General features: G+C 39.4%; 1 protein-coding gene across 10 annotated transcripts in view; it reads left to right on the forward strand.

The window, feature by feature from the left end:
* The window catches only part of BPTF (bromodomain PHD finger transcription factor), an 85,692-nt gene that overhangs the window by 23,401 nt on the left and 42,263 nt on the right, over nucleotides 1–20,028 (forward strand). For 9 of the 10 annotated variants that reach the window (XM_077328404.1, XM_077328406.1, XM_077328410.1 and 6 more), the window contains exons 3-14: nucleotides 1,696–1,919; nucleotides 6,667–6,870; nucleotides 7,112–7,291; nucleotides 7,991–8,158; nucleotides 8,294–8,469; nucleotides 9,148–9,503; nucleotides 9,670–9,801; nucleotides 9,897–10,026; nucleotides 12,999–13,134; nucleotides 14,665–14,910; nucleotides 15,332–17,699; nucleotides 18,730–18,854. In XM_077328404.1, the coding sequence (XP_077184519.1) occupies nucleotides 1,696–1,919; nucleotides 6,667–6,870; nucleotides 7,112–7,291; nucleotides 7,991–8,158; nucleotides 8,294–8,469; nucleotides 9,148–9,503; nucleotides 9,670–9,801; nucleotides 9,897–10,026; nucleotides 12,999–13,134; nucleotides 14,665–14,910; nucleotides 15,332–17,699; nucleotides 18,730–18,854 (4,445 nt within the window). The remainder of the gene's footprint in view (nucleotides 1–1,695; nucleotides 1,920–6,666; nucleotides 6,871–7,111; nucleotides 7,292–7,990; nucleotides 8,159–8,293; nucleotides 8,470–9,147; nucleotides 9,504–9,669; nucleotides 9,802–9,896; nucleotides 10,027–12,998; nucleotides 13,135–14,664; nucleotides 14,911–15,331; nucleotides 17,700–18,729; nucleotides 18,855–20,028) is intronic. The other variant, XM_077328411.1, reaches the window with a different exon arrangement.

Below are 20,028 nucleotides of genomic sequence, written 5' to 3' on the forward strand. Positions count from 1 at the left end.
GGACTCAGTGGTCAAATGGGAATTTTTTAGGGACCAAACAGTTTATTACCCTGCAATCATAGCTGCCAACTAAGAGTGGCTTGGATTGGAAAAATCCTATAATTTGACTCATATAAGCATGGACTAATCCAAAACCTTGTATATAAGAGAGGGGGGAAATTGTGGAAACTTGGGCTGCTAGATGGATTATTCCTAAACCCAGTAAGTAGGGTGTAATGACAGATTCTTAGCTTTCACTGAACTCTAGCAATATCCCTGAGATAAATTGCTGGCAATATTGTTGGTACAAATATTTTGCCTCCAGATTGGGTACCCTATTTCTAACCTCTTCCTTTTAGTTGGACTTCTCAGGCTTTGATGTTATTTCTGAATCTGTAAGATAAAGTAATATTCTGTATATTGCAGATACATGCATGGTGCACTGCAAAATTAGGACAGTTATTTGCCATGAGGAGGGGATTGGGCCAGATTTGCTCACTCCTGCCTCTTTAGTCAGCAGACCTTATGTAAAAGCTAGGAAGATTGAATTTTGACCCCTTCTTTTCCTCACTGTAGCTCACCAGCCTATATGGCTGTTACACCACATGAGTCTCACTGCCATAGGAATTCACTTTGCTAGATTCAGAAAAGGGTGCTGAGAGATTGAGAAAGCACTGACAGATCACTGGCTCCCTACCCATATTGTTTGTTCTACAGTCTGCAAGCACATTTGCAGTGCCTGCTGAAACCCACAATGGAAGATTTGTCACTGTACCCTGAGTGCTTTCACAGGTCAGTCTTATCTCACCCCAATGATTTCCCTCAAATGGAGAAGTGGTAAAATCAGTAATCACCACCAAGGCTGTCCAGAATTTGGGCTCTCACATAATGCCTTATGTCCCTAGTACTGATATTTCCCACATTTTAATCAATTGAATATTTTGTGCAAAATTAAGAAATAAACTGTTGTCTGTCAAGGAATACATTACTCAGTGTTGGCAAACAACCTTATGCTAAGGATAGATAGATGTAGATGTATTCCTTCTATTAAGAATAGCTGTGCTGCTTTAAAACCTAACAAAGCACAAAATGGTTAAAAAAAACCGACTTGTTTTCTTTGCAGAATTTTCTTAGGAATGCTTAGCTCCTATAGGAGAAAAGGCAACACAACCATTATACCCTAGTGCAGGTAATATGCTTTTCCACTCAGGGGACCAATCATCATGAACACTTACATGATTCTTTTGAATATCTTCAGTGAAATTAGTTTGGGGTAGGAATGTAGGGTATTGTATAAGAATACATACTTTTCATTTAAGTGAGGAACATGGACAGAAGGTGGATTCAGGTTGGTCTGAAGAAGTAGAACAAATTTCGAGTCCAGAGGCAACTTTTAAGACCAGCAAAGTTAATTCTGCTTTAGTGTGCATGCACACTTCATCAGATACATCTGTGGAGTAAGTTCTAAAATAATGTAGCAGGTCATATCATACCAATCAGTTTTGGAAATCATGTTACTATTTTTGGCAGCAATTCATAATAATGGCCTTTTTAATGATTTGCTGACCAGGATTGGGTGAGTTGAAAAAGCATGCTTGTTTACAACAAACCCTTAGATATTAAACTGTTATTCTTCCTGTTTATTTGCAAAATAGCATAGTAGCTGTATATAATTTATCCTAATCTTTTCTCACAATTATTCTGATACTGTCATAGAGAGGAGGATTCAGAATGTGAGAGCGATAAGAAAATTTGGTACTATAGCACAAAAATCCAGCTGACGGAATTATTTGAATGCCTTGACAAAGACTACTGGGAAATGGATCTCTTCAAAACTCTGGAAGAAATGCGCGAAGAAATTTATCGGCATATGGATATAACTGAAGACCTTACCAATAAAGCACGGGGCAGCAACAAGTCCTTCCTTTCTGCAGCAAATGGTAAGACTCTGCTTAACTAAATTCTGAATTGCTTATTGCCGCTTTTATATTGCCAAACATGTTCCCTCTGATTTGAATGTCATTAATTCCTATCTCAGCAAAGATGATAATTTGAAAGAAAGTGCATGTCTTTTACAAATAAGGAAGGCCTGGTTTTATGTTACGGATTAGACTTACACTGTGAAGTTACTATTTCGTGAAATTCCTTGTATGGTGACATTGGAATGTGTAAATTCTTTAGGTTTATTTGAGAAGGCCTGTCACTCATGGCCTAGAGTTAGTTTTCCCTCACCTAGGGTTGTTCTGCACGTACAGGTTACTCTAGCTTTTAACTGAATTAGAGCCAGCATAGCTTGAATTCACATTTATAAGTCAGAGTGGTTATAAGTCAGAGTGGTGCTATCTGTTTTGGCCTTGTTTCCCAACTTCAAATGTTACAGGAGAGGAGGACTATATATATATATAGATAGAGATAGATAGATAGATAGATAGATAGAGAGAGAGAGAGAGAGAGAGAGAGAGAGAGAGAGAGAGAGATGGAGGGATGGAGGGATGGAGGGATGGATGGATGGATGGATAGATAGATAGATATGTATCTATAGATATATTGATATTGATAATTGTAGAGCCAGCTTATATAAGTTTTCCCCTCAGGGCCTTTATTTATTTTTGTAGCACTCTATAATCCTATTTTTCCTATAGGTGACTGACTGGGTAAGAACAATCAAAAGAGTATAAAAATGTTCTAACAATATTTAGTATGCTACTACACAGATTCAGATAGGCAGCTACAGCTTTTCCTAAGTAGGTGGGAACCTCCAAGGGTTGATTTTATATACGCTTACCATCCTAGAGGATTACAAGAGAAATCTCTTTTTCTTCAAACACATTATAATATTGGTGCTACAAACAAGTATTTTAAATGACTTGTCTCTTGGTTATAGCGGATGCCTTAACTTGAACCTTGTTTACATAATATTTTGAGTGAATTATAAAGCAATACAGTTTTCATATGGTTGAATTACAGTGCAGTTCTTTGCAGCAGAGTGTTATCTGTATAGGGTTGCATTGTTAATTAATGGTATATGTTGGAGTCAACTTGAAATGATAGGAGAATGTGCATAAACAAAGATCACTCTGCACATTCACCAGATTCTATGGAGAATGTACTTGTAACAGCACCATGAAGAAGGCTATTGCGTCTTCTATGGACAACATAAGAGCCTCCTGTGGCGCAGAGTGGTAAGGCAGCAGTCATGCAGTCTGAAAGCTCTGCCCATAAGGCTGGGAGTTCGATCCCAGCAGCCAGCTCAGGGTTGACTCAGCCTTCCATCCTTCCAAGGTTGGTAAAATGAGTACCCAGCTTGCTGGGGAGTAAACGGGGAAGGCACTGGCAAAACACCCCGTATTGAGTCTGCCAAGAAAATGCTAGAGGGCGTCACCCCAAGGGTCAGACATGACTCGGTGCTTGCACAGGGGATACCTTTACCTTTACCTTATGGACACCATACTTCAAGATGCATGACAGGATGTCAGAAATGTGTACATTCCTCTCACTTTACATATATTTTCTCATCAATATGCAATAGTCTCCAAAAGCCATTGAGAGCCTGCACATGCTGGAATCATATGCTGGGAGTTTGTATATCACATCTTCAACCTCTCAAGACGAAGGACCCATGTTTAACTTCAAGGCAGCGGCATGGAGCTCACTGGAACTTCAAGTACACAACAGCATACTCACGCTGGAGGAATAGGAGAAGCCAGAGATATAGCATCACTGATGGTCAAGGCTTAGTAATCTACCTGATATTTGTGACCCATAGGTTGAAGACCACTGGCATAAGCAATCTAAATACCCTTGAAATATCAGAGTATGAATTCATCTTTGAAATTTTATACGTAGCTGACAGTATAAAAACATTTCTGAAAGAAGGTAGTATTTCAATTGCAAAACAAGAAATTTAAAAAGGGCAAAATATTACAGTTAGTATCCAAAGATACAAGGCACTTTTGTGTGTGTGTGATTGTGTCTCTCCCCATGTCTGTTAGCAGCTCCCTTCTGAAATGGCTTTTCAGGGCAGGGGGGATTGAAAATGGTAATAAAACAAATTACTTCTCTTCCCCCCCCCTCCACCCACAAATTATAAAAACTCCTTCCTCTGTGCAGTTGAATTTTTAGATTCGCCTATCAATTGCTTATGTTCTTGATTTTTTTATTAGCTGCAGTAACAAGCATAATTGGTTGGATGCATACCTCACATGACTAGAAGTGAATTCTGCTTGTGCTGTATCTGTGTGATTTTCACAGATCTCCTCCTGCAGGCAGAGCTCTGCAAAGTTCTCTGGATACTCTCCAAGACACTTTTCCAACTCCATTATCGGGAAGTCCCTTAAATAAGTGCTTTATTTATTGCTTATAGTGCATGATACTCCTAGTACATGATAATTTCCCACTCTGAGGGAGAAGGCATCTGACATGCGTCATTCCTATCTGTCCATCAAGGAGGCAGGACTAAAATTCTGCAAGATTTTATGTGTCCTGGAAATAGTCATCCACTATCCTCAGTTCATTTCTTGACTTGTTAAGGAGAGAGTTTTTGTAGGAGCTACTCAGCAGGGCTTCTACACCTCAGCAGAAGGCACCTAATACACCTGGTTCTACACTTTTATGTCTACTTCTCTTTATTCTGTAACTCAGTTACTCCTTTTGGCCTACTTCTCACCTGCCTACCCCCCCAGGATAAAGTGGCTGACATAATGGAAAACATTGAGAACTTCAACAAAGATGGGAACATCCCTGCCCTCCCAAAAACGGGAGGAAGGAACTACTCCCCAGTGTCATTTAGCAGGTGCAGCAGAGATGACAAGAGGAGCACACCACACAATTCACCTGCACCTTAGAGTATGTCTCAACAGCAGCTGATTTAGGCAGGACGGTCCTCTGCACCGGTGCATATGGCAGACACTTGGGTTCAGTGCTCATGGTTACAGTGGTACCCTAGGCAAAGAAAGTTCATAAAACTCTATTATGATGAATAGATCCATATATTTTAAGATATGTAATATGGAATACAGGTAGTCAATGTGTCAGATGTCTCTTTGACTGTCACTTAGTTTCCCAGTTTATAAGGTTGAAATAAATTGACGTAAAAATCCAAAAAAAAAAAACCCCACCCTAACTCTAAATTAATTATTGATAGATATAGTGACAGTAGACTATGGCCTTGAATGACTATGAGATGGGAGGAGCAAGATGTCCTCCTTAACTCAGAGAAGAAGGACCCTTCTTGGTAAATAATCAATGGTTGTTTTCCCTCTGAGGTGGAGGACATCTTGAATGGGACCTCCCAGAGCAGTACGTCATCATCCTGGTTAATAACATGCTGCATTCCCCTCCTGCCAAATGCTGCATCAAGAGAACTTTATACATTGAATTTATAATGCCTCACAAAAATGGAAATAGAGGACTATGTTGCTGCTTTGCAAACCTCCTCTAGACCCATTATGCACGGGGGTTTTAGCGCACATTCGGGGTGGAATGGCGGCGACTAAAATCACGGATAACGCACGGAGCCGGCTGCAACCGGCTGCAGCTTCGGTGCATGCCGCCGAAAAAGCCGCGTCAGTGAAACGCGGAAGAAAGCGCAGCTTCCGGGTGAGCGGGGCGCAACCAGAAGCGGCGCCCGGATCGGCGCGTGCATAATCGGTTACTCTGGGTTTTGCCGCCGTTGCGCCCCGCCCCGTGTATAACCGGTCTTCCCCCTCCGCGTTTTCCATGTGACCCGAAATCGCCGTTTCGGCGGCCGTGCATAATGGGCCCTACTGAGGCATGCTTTGCAAAGCCTGCAGGAATAGTCTGTGTTTGTGCCTTTTAATGATACAAGCTCTCAGGCCTTTACTAATTGATCTTGGACATTTTGATGCCCATATTGGGCAGAGACACTGTTGGTTTTTCTAATGTTCTCTGTCCTGCATATAAATAATGCTTTTAGTGGCCTGTGCACATCCAGGGTATGCCATGCCTTTTCCAAGGGATTTCTGGGGTTAAGACTGCTGAAACATCCGTCCTTATTAAGATATGGGCCTGTCAGATGTTGATCCCTGTATTTGGGGATAATAGTGAATACGACCCAGAACCGATTTTGACTAACCAACAAGAAGGTCCAGACGATCAGGAAGATGGTGGCCATCCTATGAAGCAAGATGTCATCCCTGACGAATATGGAAAGCCTCACGAGCCTTCTAAAAGCCAACATGGAAGATCTGCAGTGGGGCAGACCACATTCCAGTCAATTTCCACATTTTCTGAGAGCCTATCTGGCTCAGATCACAAGCAAACAGGACATGTCTCTAAAGGTCTGTCTGAAGGTGAAACAGAGCCCCCTCTGGTGAACCAAGACTCTTTCATGGAGATGCCAGCCACATGGGATGCTGATGCAGTCCTGGCGGGGAAGACTGTTCGGTGTTGGTCTGCAACAGAAGCTTTCCTCCCGATAAATTTTCTAGAACTTTCTTGAAGCCTGAAGAATGTTTCAGGAGTTTCTCAATGGTAAAAAAGCTGAGGAAAACTGATCTACTCAGTTTCTGTATTACACAGGTCCTATAATGATTTAGTGGCATAGGGAAGGGGAAGAGGAACCAAGATCTATTGCACTCTACAGGGCTTGCTGCCTAGTGCTTCATAGCTCTACTCTTCAGCTTTCAAAGCTTGCATTGGTGTTTGAATTTTTATTTTTTACTTTAGAAGAAATTATGGAAGCAATGAGAATCAGAAAAGGAGAAGTACTGGAGGACAAGAGCTCAACAGCTGATGAAATGGAAAAGGCCAGTATTGAGAACAAAGACAACACAGATACAGATACCAGCAAAGAGGACCTTCCAAAGCAACAACTAGATGTAAATAAAGATGTGCCACCAGAAGAAAGTTCTGAAAAAGAAAAAAAGGAAGGTAAAGATAAATAATTCAGTCAGTGTATTTGTTGCCATGCTTTTCATTCTAGATGTTTAAGTTCTTTACACTTTATTCTCAATATATTTAGTAATATAGGCAAACATTTTCTTACTGTAAGATCACCCATCGTCTCCAGTGAAGTTAAGCTTGGTGTAGACAGCTTTAGTTAACTAATCAATTAGGCCTGGTAAGCAGTTTCCAGAATAGCTATACAGCTCTGTCATTCTTTTTATTGTAGAGCCAACAGACTTGGATAAAAGCAGCTCTATGGCATCACCTATTGAAGGCAGCATCACAAACACTTCTGTGGAAGAGCCTAATACTTCTGAAGGGAATGACACAATGGGGTGTGAGACAGAAACGGGGGATAGTGAGGCAGAGAAGAAATTGGCAACAGAGGCCTCCAAAGATGTCTCAGGTACAGAGGGTGGTATAACTGTGAAAAGTAGAGGATATTAATCATGCTTGTTACATTATTGTTAACAAAAACCATAAAAACATGCACTATTCACACTTCTTATTTGCAATACCATCACTAACTCTGCAGAGTCCTTGTCTCAGGCTGAATTATGGCTGAAGTTATTGGCTTCTTGATACAGTCACAGACGCCACTCCTTATCTGTGCTTCAGAGACATAAATAGCAAACTGAAAGCATTTGAAGTAGATGAATTCCTTAACATGTGTATGCAGTGGGTATCCTTGTCCATATTGTTGTTAAAAGATGTGACAGCCAAGAGGGTGTGCAAATAAATGGTTCAGGCTCAGGGGTGTGATCTTGTGTTGTGATCCTGATTAGAGAAGGTTTGTAGATGGAGCCAAAGCCACTCTCTACCCACATGATTGGTTCATGGATCCCCTTTTCCAGCTGTTCCCCTACAGCTTTCCACACCCTTCTTAAGGAGGGCTGGAAAGGAGAGTTTTTCTTTGTCTTGCTAGATCAGAAGGGATTTACACATCAGTATGTTGAAGTAAAGATAAAAACAAATTACAATTAAACTATACCTAAGAAAATATTGGAATTTATCTTGTGTTGGCATTTCAGCAGATTCAGACCAGAATTTTATTTCCGTTTTACAATTTGAAGTGTTCTTGACCTAAAATAGTTACCTTTTGTAGATGAAACAACTATTTCTAGCCTGGATATCGGTTCATCTACGGAAGCCCTCTTGCCAGATTCAGAAAACACCAGTAGCAGTGAGCTAAATTCTATGCACAGTGAATCTATGAAGATATCTGATGAATTGGGAAACACTGAAGGAGGATCCCAGAGCTCAGAGGAGCTAGGTAAAAAAAATAATGCATCCTGTTACCAGCATATTCTGGTCTCATTTTTAATTGTGTAATCACTGTGTTTTCAGAAAAATGTATACAGATTTCCTTTGTGTGTCACATGTTCAAGGAGGATTTTTTTTTTGATAGGGGATAAATGTAATAGTGAAAGAAGTGAATCTCCAAGCATGGGAAGAGGCACCCCTGGCTCAACACGAATGGTCACTAGGCTGCGGAACCCAGATAGCAAGCTCAGCCAGCTGAAAAGCCAGCAGGTTGCTGCTGCGGCGCATGAAGCAAATAAGCTATTTAAAGAAGGCAAAGAGGTTGGAAATGTATTTTGAATTTTCTAGAAAGCCCACAAGATTGTATTATTTAATTCAGAAGTGCTCTTGCTACGAGCACAGTGAAATGAAGAGTGCCATTTTGTAGCTTTCATTAGTACACCAAGACCATTCTCAAATGCAACAGAATTAGATTTATTAAACATGTTATTGCGTTTTTTTGCTCTAGAATGCAAAATCATTTGTGCTGTTGTCATGGGTTAGCCTTGATGGCTAACTGATGGAAATGGGAAGGGGGAATTGGCACAATCTGATGGAAATGGGAAGGGGGAATTGGCACAATCTGATGGAAATGGGAAGGGGGAATTGGCACAATCTGATGGAAATGGGAAGGGGGAATTGGCACAATCTGATGGAAATGGGAAGGGGGAATTGGCACAATCTGATGGAAATGGGAAGGGGGAATTGGCACAATCTGATGGAAATGGGAAGGGGGAATTGGCACAATCTGATGGAAATGGGAAGGGGGAATTGATGGAAGGGGGAACTGATGGAAATGGGAAGGGGGAATTGGCACAATCATCTATTTCCCTCCTCCACTGGTGAAAGTGCCATTTACCAATGTTAAAAGAAGTACTGGATCTAACCCACTGTTGTTGAACATCAGTACAGTTCTAAAGATAATGGGAGTATAATGCTGTTTTTTTCCCCCCTTTTAAGGTCCTTGTGGTTAATTCCCAAGGGGAAATCTCCCGATTTAACACCAAAAAAGAAATAGTGATGAAAGGAAACATCAACAATTATTTCAAGCTAGGCCAAGAAGGGAAATATCGAGTCTACCATAATCAGTATGCTACAAATTCATTTGCTTTGAACAAACATCAGCATCGAGAAGACCATGACAAGAGACGGCATCTTTCTCATAAGTTCTGTCTGAGTCTAGCTGGGGAATTCAAATGGAACGGATCTGTTCATGGGTCAAAGGTTCTTACAATATCCACTCTGAGGCTGACAATCATTCAGCTAGAGAACAACATCCCGTCCTCATTTCTTCACCCCAACTGGGCTTCCCACAGGTGAACTCATTTATGTTTTTCCTTATATTTCTTTAGAATTTAATACTTGTTATTTAAACTGTTACATTTGTGCTAAGGCCGTTTTCATAACTGCTGGTCCTGTGGTTTACAGTCATCTTCATGTACAGAAAGAAACTTAAAAGATTTCTTATTTTTACCATTGTAGGTCTAATTGGATCAAGGCTGTTCAGATGTGTAGCAAACCTAGAGAATTTGCATTAGCTTTGGCCATATTAGAGTGTGCAATTAAACCAGTTGTCATACTGCCGATCTGGAGGGAGTCTTTAGGGCACACCAGGTAAGGTGGAAGTCTTCATATACAACTGACATTCAAATGATTATGTAGTTTGCTGGAAGGAATAATGTGCGGTGTTGTATCTTGTGCAACATAAGGCTACGCAGAATGACATCTATTGAAAGAGAAGAAAAGGAGAAGTTTAAAAAAAAGGAAAGAAAGCAGGAGGAAGAAGAAACCATGCAACAAGCAACGTGGGTCAAGTATACATTTCCCATCAAACACCAGGTATTGTTTCATCACTGCAGTTTTGTTTGTTGGAAGTCTAAACTTTTGCAGTGATTTTTTGCTGTCTTTGCTTTTCTAAAAGTAATGCTGCCATTTAAGATCAAGAATAAATCTTAAGATAAATTAAGAGAGGGACAGAGCTTGATTGGACTCTGGCTGCTGTAATAGCTGAATGCCATAATGGAACATAGTCACACTCAAGCCCAGTCCATGAGCAGATTACACCTTTGCTGGACAAAATACGGGTACCTGTGTTTCAGAAGACTTGTTGGCTTCTCTTCCCAAGATGCAGGCCCTCCTTCCTCTAACCACTATATAGGGCCATTTTGGACATTGGTTATTTGGTCATACTGAGCTCTGTGTTTAACCAGGGAATAGAGTGCAACTAATGTTTCTCTGGGTCTTTCCTTATGGGGAAAGGCTATCTATAAAGTCATACTGTGCAGATAGTTACTCTATAGACTAGTTTCTTGGTAGGGGAAGGTGTTAGGGAGAGCCTTCTTCAAGCAGATTTCCTTGAGCTTGTGTCACCCACCCTTCTTCCTGGTGGGATGGAAATACTACAGTTAAGTTGGCCATACCCATTCTTACACCATGTCAATATTAGTAAAGGACAGCTGTCCATCTGTGTGCCCCTATTTCAATTTTGCATTGCTGCAATGCTTCTGGTGCAGTACAAAACTGTTTTTGTTTTCATGCTTTAAAGAGGTTTTATGCTTTTAAAAGGGAAAATAATCTGAACTGGTTAACAAATGCACATATTACTCAGGTGAGGCTTCATACAGCAGGGAAGCAGACTCTAGCCTGTAACCACAGTGAATATGGAATGATTCTTTTAATCACAGTATTAATTTAAGCATCATCATAGTGCAATCCACTTCTAATATTGGGTTCTGATTTTGACTTGCTGGTAAATCACAAACTATGGCTTGTCAATTTAGATGTTGCTCCAAGCCATTGTTACATTTAACCAAGGTGTTGTCCAGTGCATCTGTAGGCTGCACTCAATCTGCCAATTTCAACCTTCTCGTTCTGCCTATTTTCTTTTTTCTCTAGTATGTACTTATCAATGTGGTTTTAATCTTTCTCCCTCCTTTGATTACCTAACATGAGCAAGAGTGTGGAGGAAGACATAGTGAGAGAACTCTTGAAACTTGAGAGGCTTTCAGGTGTTTAAAATTCTAAGATACTTAAAGATTTATTTATTTTGGGGGGGATTATGCTATTTTTCTTTTTTCTTTTTTTTACCATATAAATTTTACAGACAGGTACTGCTATAGTGGCAGGGTTGGAGGAGGAGGTGGCTTGCCTGTATAAAGGGAGGCTGGTCTTTTTGTAAATTTACTAAGTGAGTGGATAGGCAGTTTGAAGTAGCATATTCTGCTGCAATTTGCAACCTATAACCTGCCAGTGTCTCTTTCACTAGTAAATATATATCAATGTGGCAATTAAGTTGGACTTCCCCAGAAGTTGGTTGTTTTAAAATCACCTCCCCCACCCAATCACTCTTTTAGTGATAGGCTTGTAGCTTATTCTTAAGTCTTTAAAAAAACTATTTTTTTTAGTTTTTAAAACCTTTATAATATAGTTTTCCTGTTTTATAGCACTTGTTGCCATTTTATCTTAACTTTATAATTTTAACAATTTATTTTTAAATTTATTTTATGGATGTTATTGATTACATTGATCGCCGGTATTTAGAAATGGGTAGGAAAAGGGGTGGTAATGACTGGGGAAGGGTAATGACTGGGGAAGGCACTGGCAAACCACCCCATATTGAGTATGCCAAGAAAACGCTAGAGGGCGTCACCCCAAGGGTCAGACATGACTCGGTGCTTGCACAGGGGATACCTTTACCTTTATCTTTAGGAAAAGGGGTTGCCAGATAGTTTAGACCAGGGGTAGTCAAACTGTGGCCCTCCAGATGCCCATGGACTACAATTCCCATGAGCCCTGCCAGGGCCACACTTTGACTACCCCTGCTTTAGACATTTTGACCACACAGATATTCTAAATAGCTGTAACTCGTCAGAGAATTCAAGATTAATTCCCTGAGTGACCAAATAGCCTCCTTTCTTATGCTTGAAACTGATATTAAAAAACAACTGGATCTTTTTTCTCTAAATAATAAAAACAACCCTTTGCCTAGGAACTTATGTATTAAAAATGCACCCTTTTTTCACAGTGGTCACTAATATGTACATTTTCACTGTCTAGTCATCCGTTTAGAAGGAGGGTGATTTCTTGGAATAATAAATGTCACATTAAAACAAATCTAGGGTACCTGTTGAACCACCACCTAAAGAAAGTTGATTACAATATTTTGGAAAAAATGCCAGGATCCCTAAGGGAAATTCACTTGACTCTTTCTATGTACTTCTGGCATTTCCTCTCAAATTCTGGCTCATCAAAACTGGTTGACTTCCCATGGAAATGTTACTATAATACAATTGTAATTCTACTTTATCTTATTTTTGCTTATCACTGGCTGTGGTCCTAGCTTAAATATAAAGAGAGCCAGCTTGGTTAGGAGCACCAACTTCTAATCTGACAAGCCAAGTTTGATTCCCTGCTCCCCCTCTACATGCAGCCAGTTGGGTGACCTTGGGCTCGCCATAGCACTGATAAAGCTGTTCTTATCAGCCTCACTTACCTCACTGGGTGTCTGTTGTGGGGAAAAGAAAGGGAAGGCAATTGTAAGCTGCTTTGAGATTCCTTCTGGTAGAGAAAAACAGCATATAGGAACAACCTCTTCTTCTTCTAAAATAATTCCTTGTAATATTTGTTTAAAACAATATGACTCTGCTATGTGCAGGCCATTACCCAGCAGGTTCCTCTATCTAATCTTCTCCTCTTTACCTCTGGTAGGTATGGGGGTGCTGAGGCTGCCTCCAGAGAAACTCATTATGTTTGTGGATGATACTATAATATAAGTTGTTTGAGCAAAAAATGAGTCTCCATAATATTAACAGGTTTGGAAACAAAAAGGAGAAGAATATAGAGTAACAGGATATGGTGGATGGATCTGGATTAGTAAAACACATGTTCATAGATTTGTACCCAGATTACCTGGAAATACTAATGCTAATTACAGGAAATCACTACCAAGTAAGTATAAGAAATTTTCATTTCTCATGTAATTATTGCCATGTTCAGCTGACTACATACAAAATAAATCCACAATATTATTTGTTTTCAAATGCTTCTAAAATTTATTAGTCTATTTCTATTCAAGATTTAGAATTCATAGTATGTGTATGTCATTTTATCTTGTCTGTATAATGCAGTGTTATAAATAATCATATAGATTTCAAGTGAATTCACAAAGTGATTTAATTTTTTGTTCTTGATGGGCTTGAATCTAGAAGACCATTTGGGTTATAGATCCATGCCACAACTTCCATCTCCTGTTATATCCCATTTGCTTCAAAAGGTACTCCTGAGGGTCAGAACACAGAAGTAGCACAAAACATAGGGCGTGGGACTGCTGGGAAAAGGGGAATTAAATGCACCCCAGTTGTTTGGGTTAATGGGGTTGGATCTAACCCAGTGATTTCCAAACATTTTTGGGCTGCTGCCCCCTTGGCTCCCATGCAACATCCCTAGTGCTCTTCATACATATACAAACACTCTTTCCTTGTTTTAGGTCCACTGCAAATTCAAAAAACTATATTGCCTACATTTCTTTTTTGGTTGATGTGCAACAGCCATACACACACACACACACACACACACACACACAGACATTTTGTAATAGTAATTTGTAAAAGGCATTTTGGGTCCTCATTGAGAAAGACAAATAGGGAAGGAAAGAGAGAAAGAGAAGCAAGCAGTGGAAAATCACATGACCAGAAGCAAGTTGGAGCAGGCTTTTCCAGTCTTGCAAAGATGGAGACTTTGGGGGAAGGATTGCCAACCCTGGGTTAAGAAATTCCTGGAGATCTGGGGTGAAACCAAGAAAGTCTAGAGTCGCTAATACCCAAAAGGAGGCAATGGCAAGCCATTTTGGAACGTCTCTTGCTAGGAAAAAATAGCCACAGCAGGAAGAGTCAGATTGTTGCCCCCCTACTTCCCCAAAATTCCTCACCAACCCCCTACTGCCCCCAAATTCTTCACTGCACCCTTGGATCCTTCCAACAACTCTGGGGGGAAAGGGTGTACTACCCACTTTGGGAACCCCTAATATAACCCATTGTCTTTAATTTTTGAATTAAACTTTCCTGCAAAAGGGGAAGCTTGACTAGTAATCCATAAAATTCCCTTGGTTCAACAAGGAAAAATATTTTGAATCTGTAATCTGCATATGATGATGACAATGTAGAAATGACTACTTAGGCTACTGTATTGGTGATTGAGAATAGCTTTTATCTCCTAAAGTGTCAGAATACCTGAATTCACTTTTTCCTGTTTTGGGGGAAATGGACAGTGCTCTTATTATTTAATGAAATAGCACTTCAGAAAAAGCAGGATAGATTCCCAAATACACATTCTTTTGCTTCACTTAGAATTCTGAGTTCTGAATACTTTAAGGTGCTACTGTTTTAGTTTTTAATTAGTGGTTACATGTCTGATTTATTGGGATTACTTTCAGGAGCAGCTTTATGTTACTCCCTTTTAAAATATGTAATTTCTTACCAGCAAAGAGGGATGATACTATCTCAGAAAAACAACTGGATAAAAGAAAAACACCAGCAAAAGTAAAAATAGAACCTGGCTCATTGAAAGACAAAATGAAAAATGTCCGTGAACCATTAAAGAAGGACCAAAAGGAATCTGAAAACTCTGAGACCACAAAGAAGGGTCAAATGAAGGAAGAAAGTGAAATGAAAGAAGAAAAGGCAGAAACTGACAACAATTTGGAAAAATCAGATCATGCAAAAAAAGGTATTAACCATTTGATGGGTAGGTTAATATATGGCTTTTTGTATGTTGCTGGGGAAAATCAAGCAATCTAAGAAAACTTAAGTATATCTAAATGCCACTCATCTGTGAACATTACCTTAGTGTGCAATCCTGTGCAAAGTTACTTCATTCTTAGCCCATTGAAATCAGTGGCACTACAGTGGAGTTATTCTGTATAGGTTTACACTGTTGGGCAAATATTCCATTGAATCTCATAAGACTTTATTCCCCTTTGTATAATTTTTTGGAGATTTGATATTCATGCTAATACTGTGATCAGTATGGTGCAGCATCCAATTTCTGTGCTGTTTATATGGAAATACATGATCATCCGTTACTTAGATCTATATTTATATACATTCATCACCAAATGACTGACTGATTAAAAATATTTTCTTTGCAGTGGAGAAGGATATTGATGAAAATGATAAAGATATTAAGGAGGAACCTATGGAAGTAGATGAAGCAAAAATTGATACCTCTGCAAACTATGAAGACACCCCTATCAATGTAGATTTAATCAACGTCAGTGAGGGTTTTCATTTAAGAACTTGTTATAAAAGGAAGGTAAAAACATCAAAATTAGATGGACTACTTGAAAGGAGAGTGAAACAGTTTACACTGGAAGAAAAACAGCGACTAGAAAGAATTAAGCTTAAAGCCAGCTCTTCAAATTGTAAACCTCTAAGTCCACAAAAGAATATAGATGACCTTCAAATAACTAAGGCAGCAGATGGAAAACAAATAGATTTAAATTCCCCAAATGGAACCCGTATTTCAGGTACAAATCCAAGTGAGGATCCAGTTCAGGACCACTTGTCATCTACCGATCTCTGTGTTACCAAAGCCACTGAATCAGAGCAATCTATGCCATGTTTGAATAGACTATTAGAGGAGGAGACAAGTGTAGCTACAGTTCAGTGCCCTGATTCTCAACGTTCAGTAGTGAAACATACTAATGAAAATAAGTCTGAACTCATAGCTACAGATAAAATTCAAGCACAGAATAAGGGAATCGATCTTGATAACTCTATCATGAAGGATGCTAAAGCAGTAGAGAGCAAAGAAGCAAACGAACCTGGCATCTTAAAAGACACACCAAAAAGTTCAGAGCAAATAAGTGCAGCAGAAACTCAGTATGAAAATGTTCAACCAGTGCTACCTGAAAGCATTTGCAAAGGAGATGTTGTGTCTTCAACCGAGGAAGGACATGAAGCTTTAAAATCTGAAAAGCAGGACTGTGTTTCTATAGCAGCTTGCAGTTTAGAAGATCATTCTGAGGGGCAAACAAATGATGTAAAAGAGGGTACTCAGGAAAGTAGTGAAGAGACATCTGAAAACAAAATTTTGTTGAATCAGAAGCAAATCCTTGGAAAACTAAAGCCACTACACACTGAGCTCATTTCAGAAAAGGCATATGAGGCTCAGATTCCTGACATGATTGGAGCAAATCTTATTGATGAGGTAGTGAAATCTAAAATAGCTGAAACAAACGGAGAAAAGCAAGACCAGGAAAAGTTTGTCTTACCGAGTTCCATAAACAAATGCTTTGATCAAATAAAAAATATTGCTGACAAAAATAACAATAAAAACGGAGAATTAGATACTGGAGTAGAAAAAGAAAAATCAACATCGTTTCAAATTAATGGAAAAGATGCTGATTTTAAAGTATTGCCTAATGATCAGTGCTTAAAAAGAGAGTCAGTTGCACAGAGAGAGAGTAATATTGATTCTATTGTCAATAATATTAATAAAAGCAATCCTTTAATTAAACCATTTTCTTCTAATTTACCTGTCAAACCATTTATGAATGGTGATATTTCTATGGAAGATACAGATGAAAAAAACAGCTTGGAGACTGAGTTATGTGCCCAGAATGCTATGGATTTGGATGGCGAGTCTGGGGAAAATGTTTTGCCTCAAGATAATGCTTCCCAGAACAGTGGGAAGAAGCAGTGTTCTCCAGAAGAACTTAGTCCTGTTCATAACACATCCATGCCAGCCTTACAGTCCTGTAATGAGAACAGTATATGCAGTGAAACAGAAAGCACAGAAATTGAACCTCCACGTGTAAAGAAAGCTACCTTGTCGCCTGTAATTTCTGGTGAGGAATCTAGCTTGAGTAACGACTTTGCTGATCAAAATGGACTCCAGACCTACAGCAAAGTTGAAAATACCAATGGAGAAAATGCAATAAAAGCTGTGGTTACAGAAGTGACCACCACATCAACTGTTTCTACTGAATCTAAAACTATTTATAAAGTATCCCAATTGACAGCCACCAAGGATGATAAAGAAAGCATGGTGTCATCCTCTGAAAACTGTTCCATATCCACTATAACTACTACAACCACAACTACTGTAACGAAGGTTTCCAGTCCTCCTGCAGACAGCGAAGTTGATGTAATTTCGGTAAAGGAGCATAGTAAAACTGTGGTTACCAGAACCGTGATGGATTCTTTGACTGTTCCAGGAGAAACCTTGGTGACTTCTATGACAGTCAGCAAGGAATATTCCACAAGAGACAAAGTGAAGCTGATGAAATTTTCAAGACCTAAAAAGACTCGTTCTGGAACAGCCTTGCCATCTTATAGGAAATTTGTTACCAAAAGTAGTAAGAAGAGCATATTTGTTTTGCCCAATGATGACCTTAAGAAGCTGGCAAGAAAAGGAGGAATCAGAGAGGTTCCCTGTTTCAACTATACTGCAAAACCTGCTTTGGATATCTGGCCATACCCATCCCCAAGACCAACTTTCGGTATCACCTGGAGGTACATTGTTAATGATTCCTTTAAAAAGTTATTGGGGGGGGGGGGCTTTCAGTATGTGATAAAAGTATTCTAGTATGAAAATTTGGCATTTCAGTTGTCATCCCTTTTTAAATCTTAAGCCTGCATTATTTTGTTTCATAGAGGATTGAGTGCAATTTTACAGTATTCTTTTTCAGGTTTGTTCATATAGGAAAGCTGTTCTGATAGATAGGAGCAATATTGTATCATCCAAAATAGCTCCCCTCGAAATATTTCAAAAATTATCCCCATATTTAGTGAATTTGATGCACCTTGAGGTTGAGGATGGCTTATACCAGCCTGAGATTCCACACAATGTCCACCCAGTGCGCATGCGTATGCTGCAGGGTCAACCACGTGAGCAATGCTTATGTAGGTGCGGCAAAGGGGAAATAGAAGATCTGATCCATAATACATTGAACTGTAACTTTTATGTGGATCTTAGAACCAGATTTCTTAGTAGATTACCCCCGATGGCCCCTGGCATTCCAGATTTCAAGAAGATGATTCTTCTATTGTCTGATAATGATCCATACATTTCTAATAGGGTCGCACTGTTTTTTCTGGATGTCAGACAGATAAGGTCTGAAGTGAGAGATAATGGCTCATTCTGATGATCTGTGATATTCTCTTGTATGGATTCATGCATGTGCCATTATCTAGTGACCTGCTTTTATTGCTTATGTTTGTCTTTGTACTTTGTAAAGGCCTATGTCTATACAACAAACTTGATTCTGATAACAATTTTCCAATTTCTCCTACCTAGCCAGAATACTTGCCATAAGATGTTATTAAATAGGTTTATATTTGCCAGTATTTGTTTTGTCATTAATGCTCATAAACTTGTAGTTAGCAGGCCTGAACATGCAGCAATAAAGGCTGGCGAGTTACACTGCTTTAACTGAAAAGATACCCTATTTAATTGTGAGGAAACTAACAGATTTCCAATATTTTGAGGTGTGTATTTTATGACAGCAGAAGTGTGCAATATTGTACTTTATTAATTTCCTAGATATCGGCTTCAAACTGTAAAATCATTGGCAGGGGTGAGCCTTATGCTGCGGTTACTGTGGGCATGTCTGAGGTGGGATGATATGGCTGCCAAAGCCCCACCAGGTGGAGGAATTACACGTACAGGTAGTCTTTTAAAGAAATACTTCTTGTTAGTTTATAAGATTACTGGTAATATGTAACATGATGCCTTCAAAACTTGCAAGCATACTACATGAATTTCAGTCTGTTCAAGTGAGAGTTTATTTTCCTGAACTTTGTTTTTAGGGGATGTTTGTGTTTATGGATGTGGTAGGCCCATTACCACCCTGTTTGGAATAGGTCCGTCACTTTGGACCAGGCTGTTTTTTGCCATTGTGAGAACCAATCTTTGCATTCAGGCTTCATTACAATTGTAGGACATAAGCTGTTTCTTTCAAGGACCCTCTCCAGCTAACCTCACTATGCACAGAAAAGTCCACAATGGCAGAACACTTAAACAGGCTCTATTAAAACAGATGTTCAGAGGACTTCATATTACAAGCCCAAATTCTGTAACTTATAGAGAAAAATTCTGTATCTTAGAGAGAAAAATATAAACCCAGAGTAAGGTTGGAAGACACAATTGAGCGCAACCTTGCTGAAGCTAAGCTAGTTTGGGTCTCATCAGTGTCTGGGCAGGAGACCTCCTGGGAACCCTATTTGCACCCTCTTAAATTCCATGACGGTGGGATAGAGGGATAATAAATGAATAATAATATTCTGAAACACTAATAATCCTCTATTGTCTGAAGTTATGCAGGCTCTGGGTTTCCTGGAATAGGGAAACCAAGGTACTGTCACAAGGTGTTTGCATTTTATCCCAACACTCTCATCCCTTTCATGAGCAGTTTGGACTCTCACTCAGCAGTGAACATGCTCTTGTCTGCTGGTGACTAACACTTTCCATTGTGTTTCAAGTAAGCCAAGGCGCTGTGTTTGGTACAGAAAAATTTTAGCAGTGTAACGGGCTCTCTCTGTATGGTACAGAAAACTCTTAGCAGGGTAACTGGCTCCCATATCTGTGAATTGCTCAATTAAAATTTACAAAAAGGTGATTTAATTCAAGGTGCCACAACTGTTGATGACACTGTTAGTCATTTAGCTGGTAGATAACATCAGCCACATTTATATATATGGTTGCAATCCGTATCTTCAGCACAAGATACTGAATGAGGTAGTATCTCATAAAAAGTCATTGATTTTTAATTCTCATAAAAAGTCATTGATTTTTAATTCCCTGAGAAGATCGGGGGCTTCTAGTTCTGTGTGGTTCTGCTTC

The sequence above is a fragment of the Paroedura picta genome, chromosome 3 (genome assembly GCF_049243985.1).
Source record: "Paroedura picta isolate Pp20150507F chromosome 3, Ppicta_v3.0, whole genome shotgun sequence".
Taxonomy (NCBI): domain Eukaryota; kingdom Metazoa; phylum Chordata; class Lepidosauria; order Squamata; family Gekkonidae; genus Paroedura; species Paroedura picta.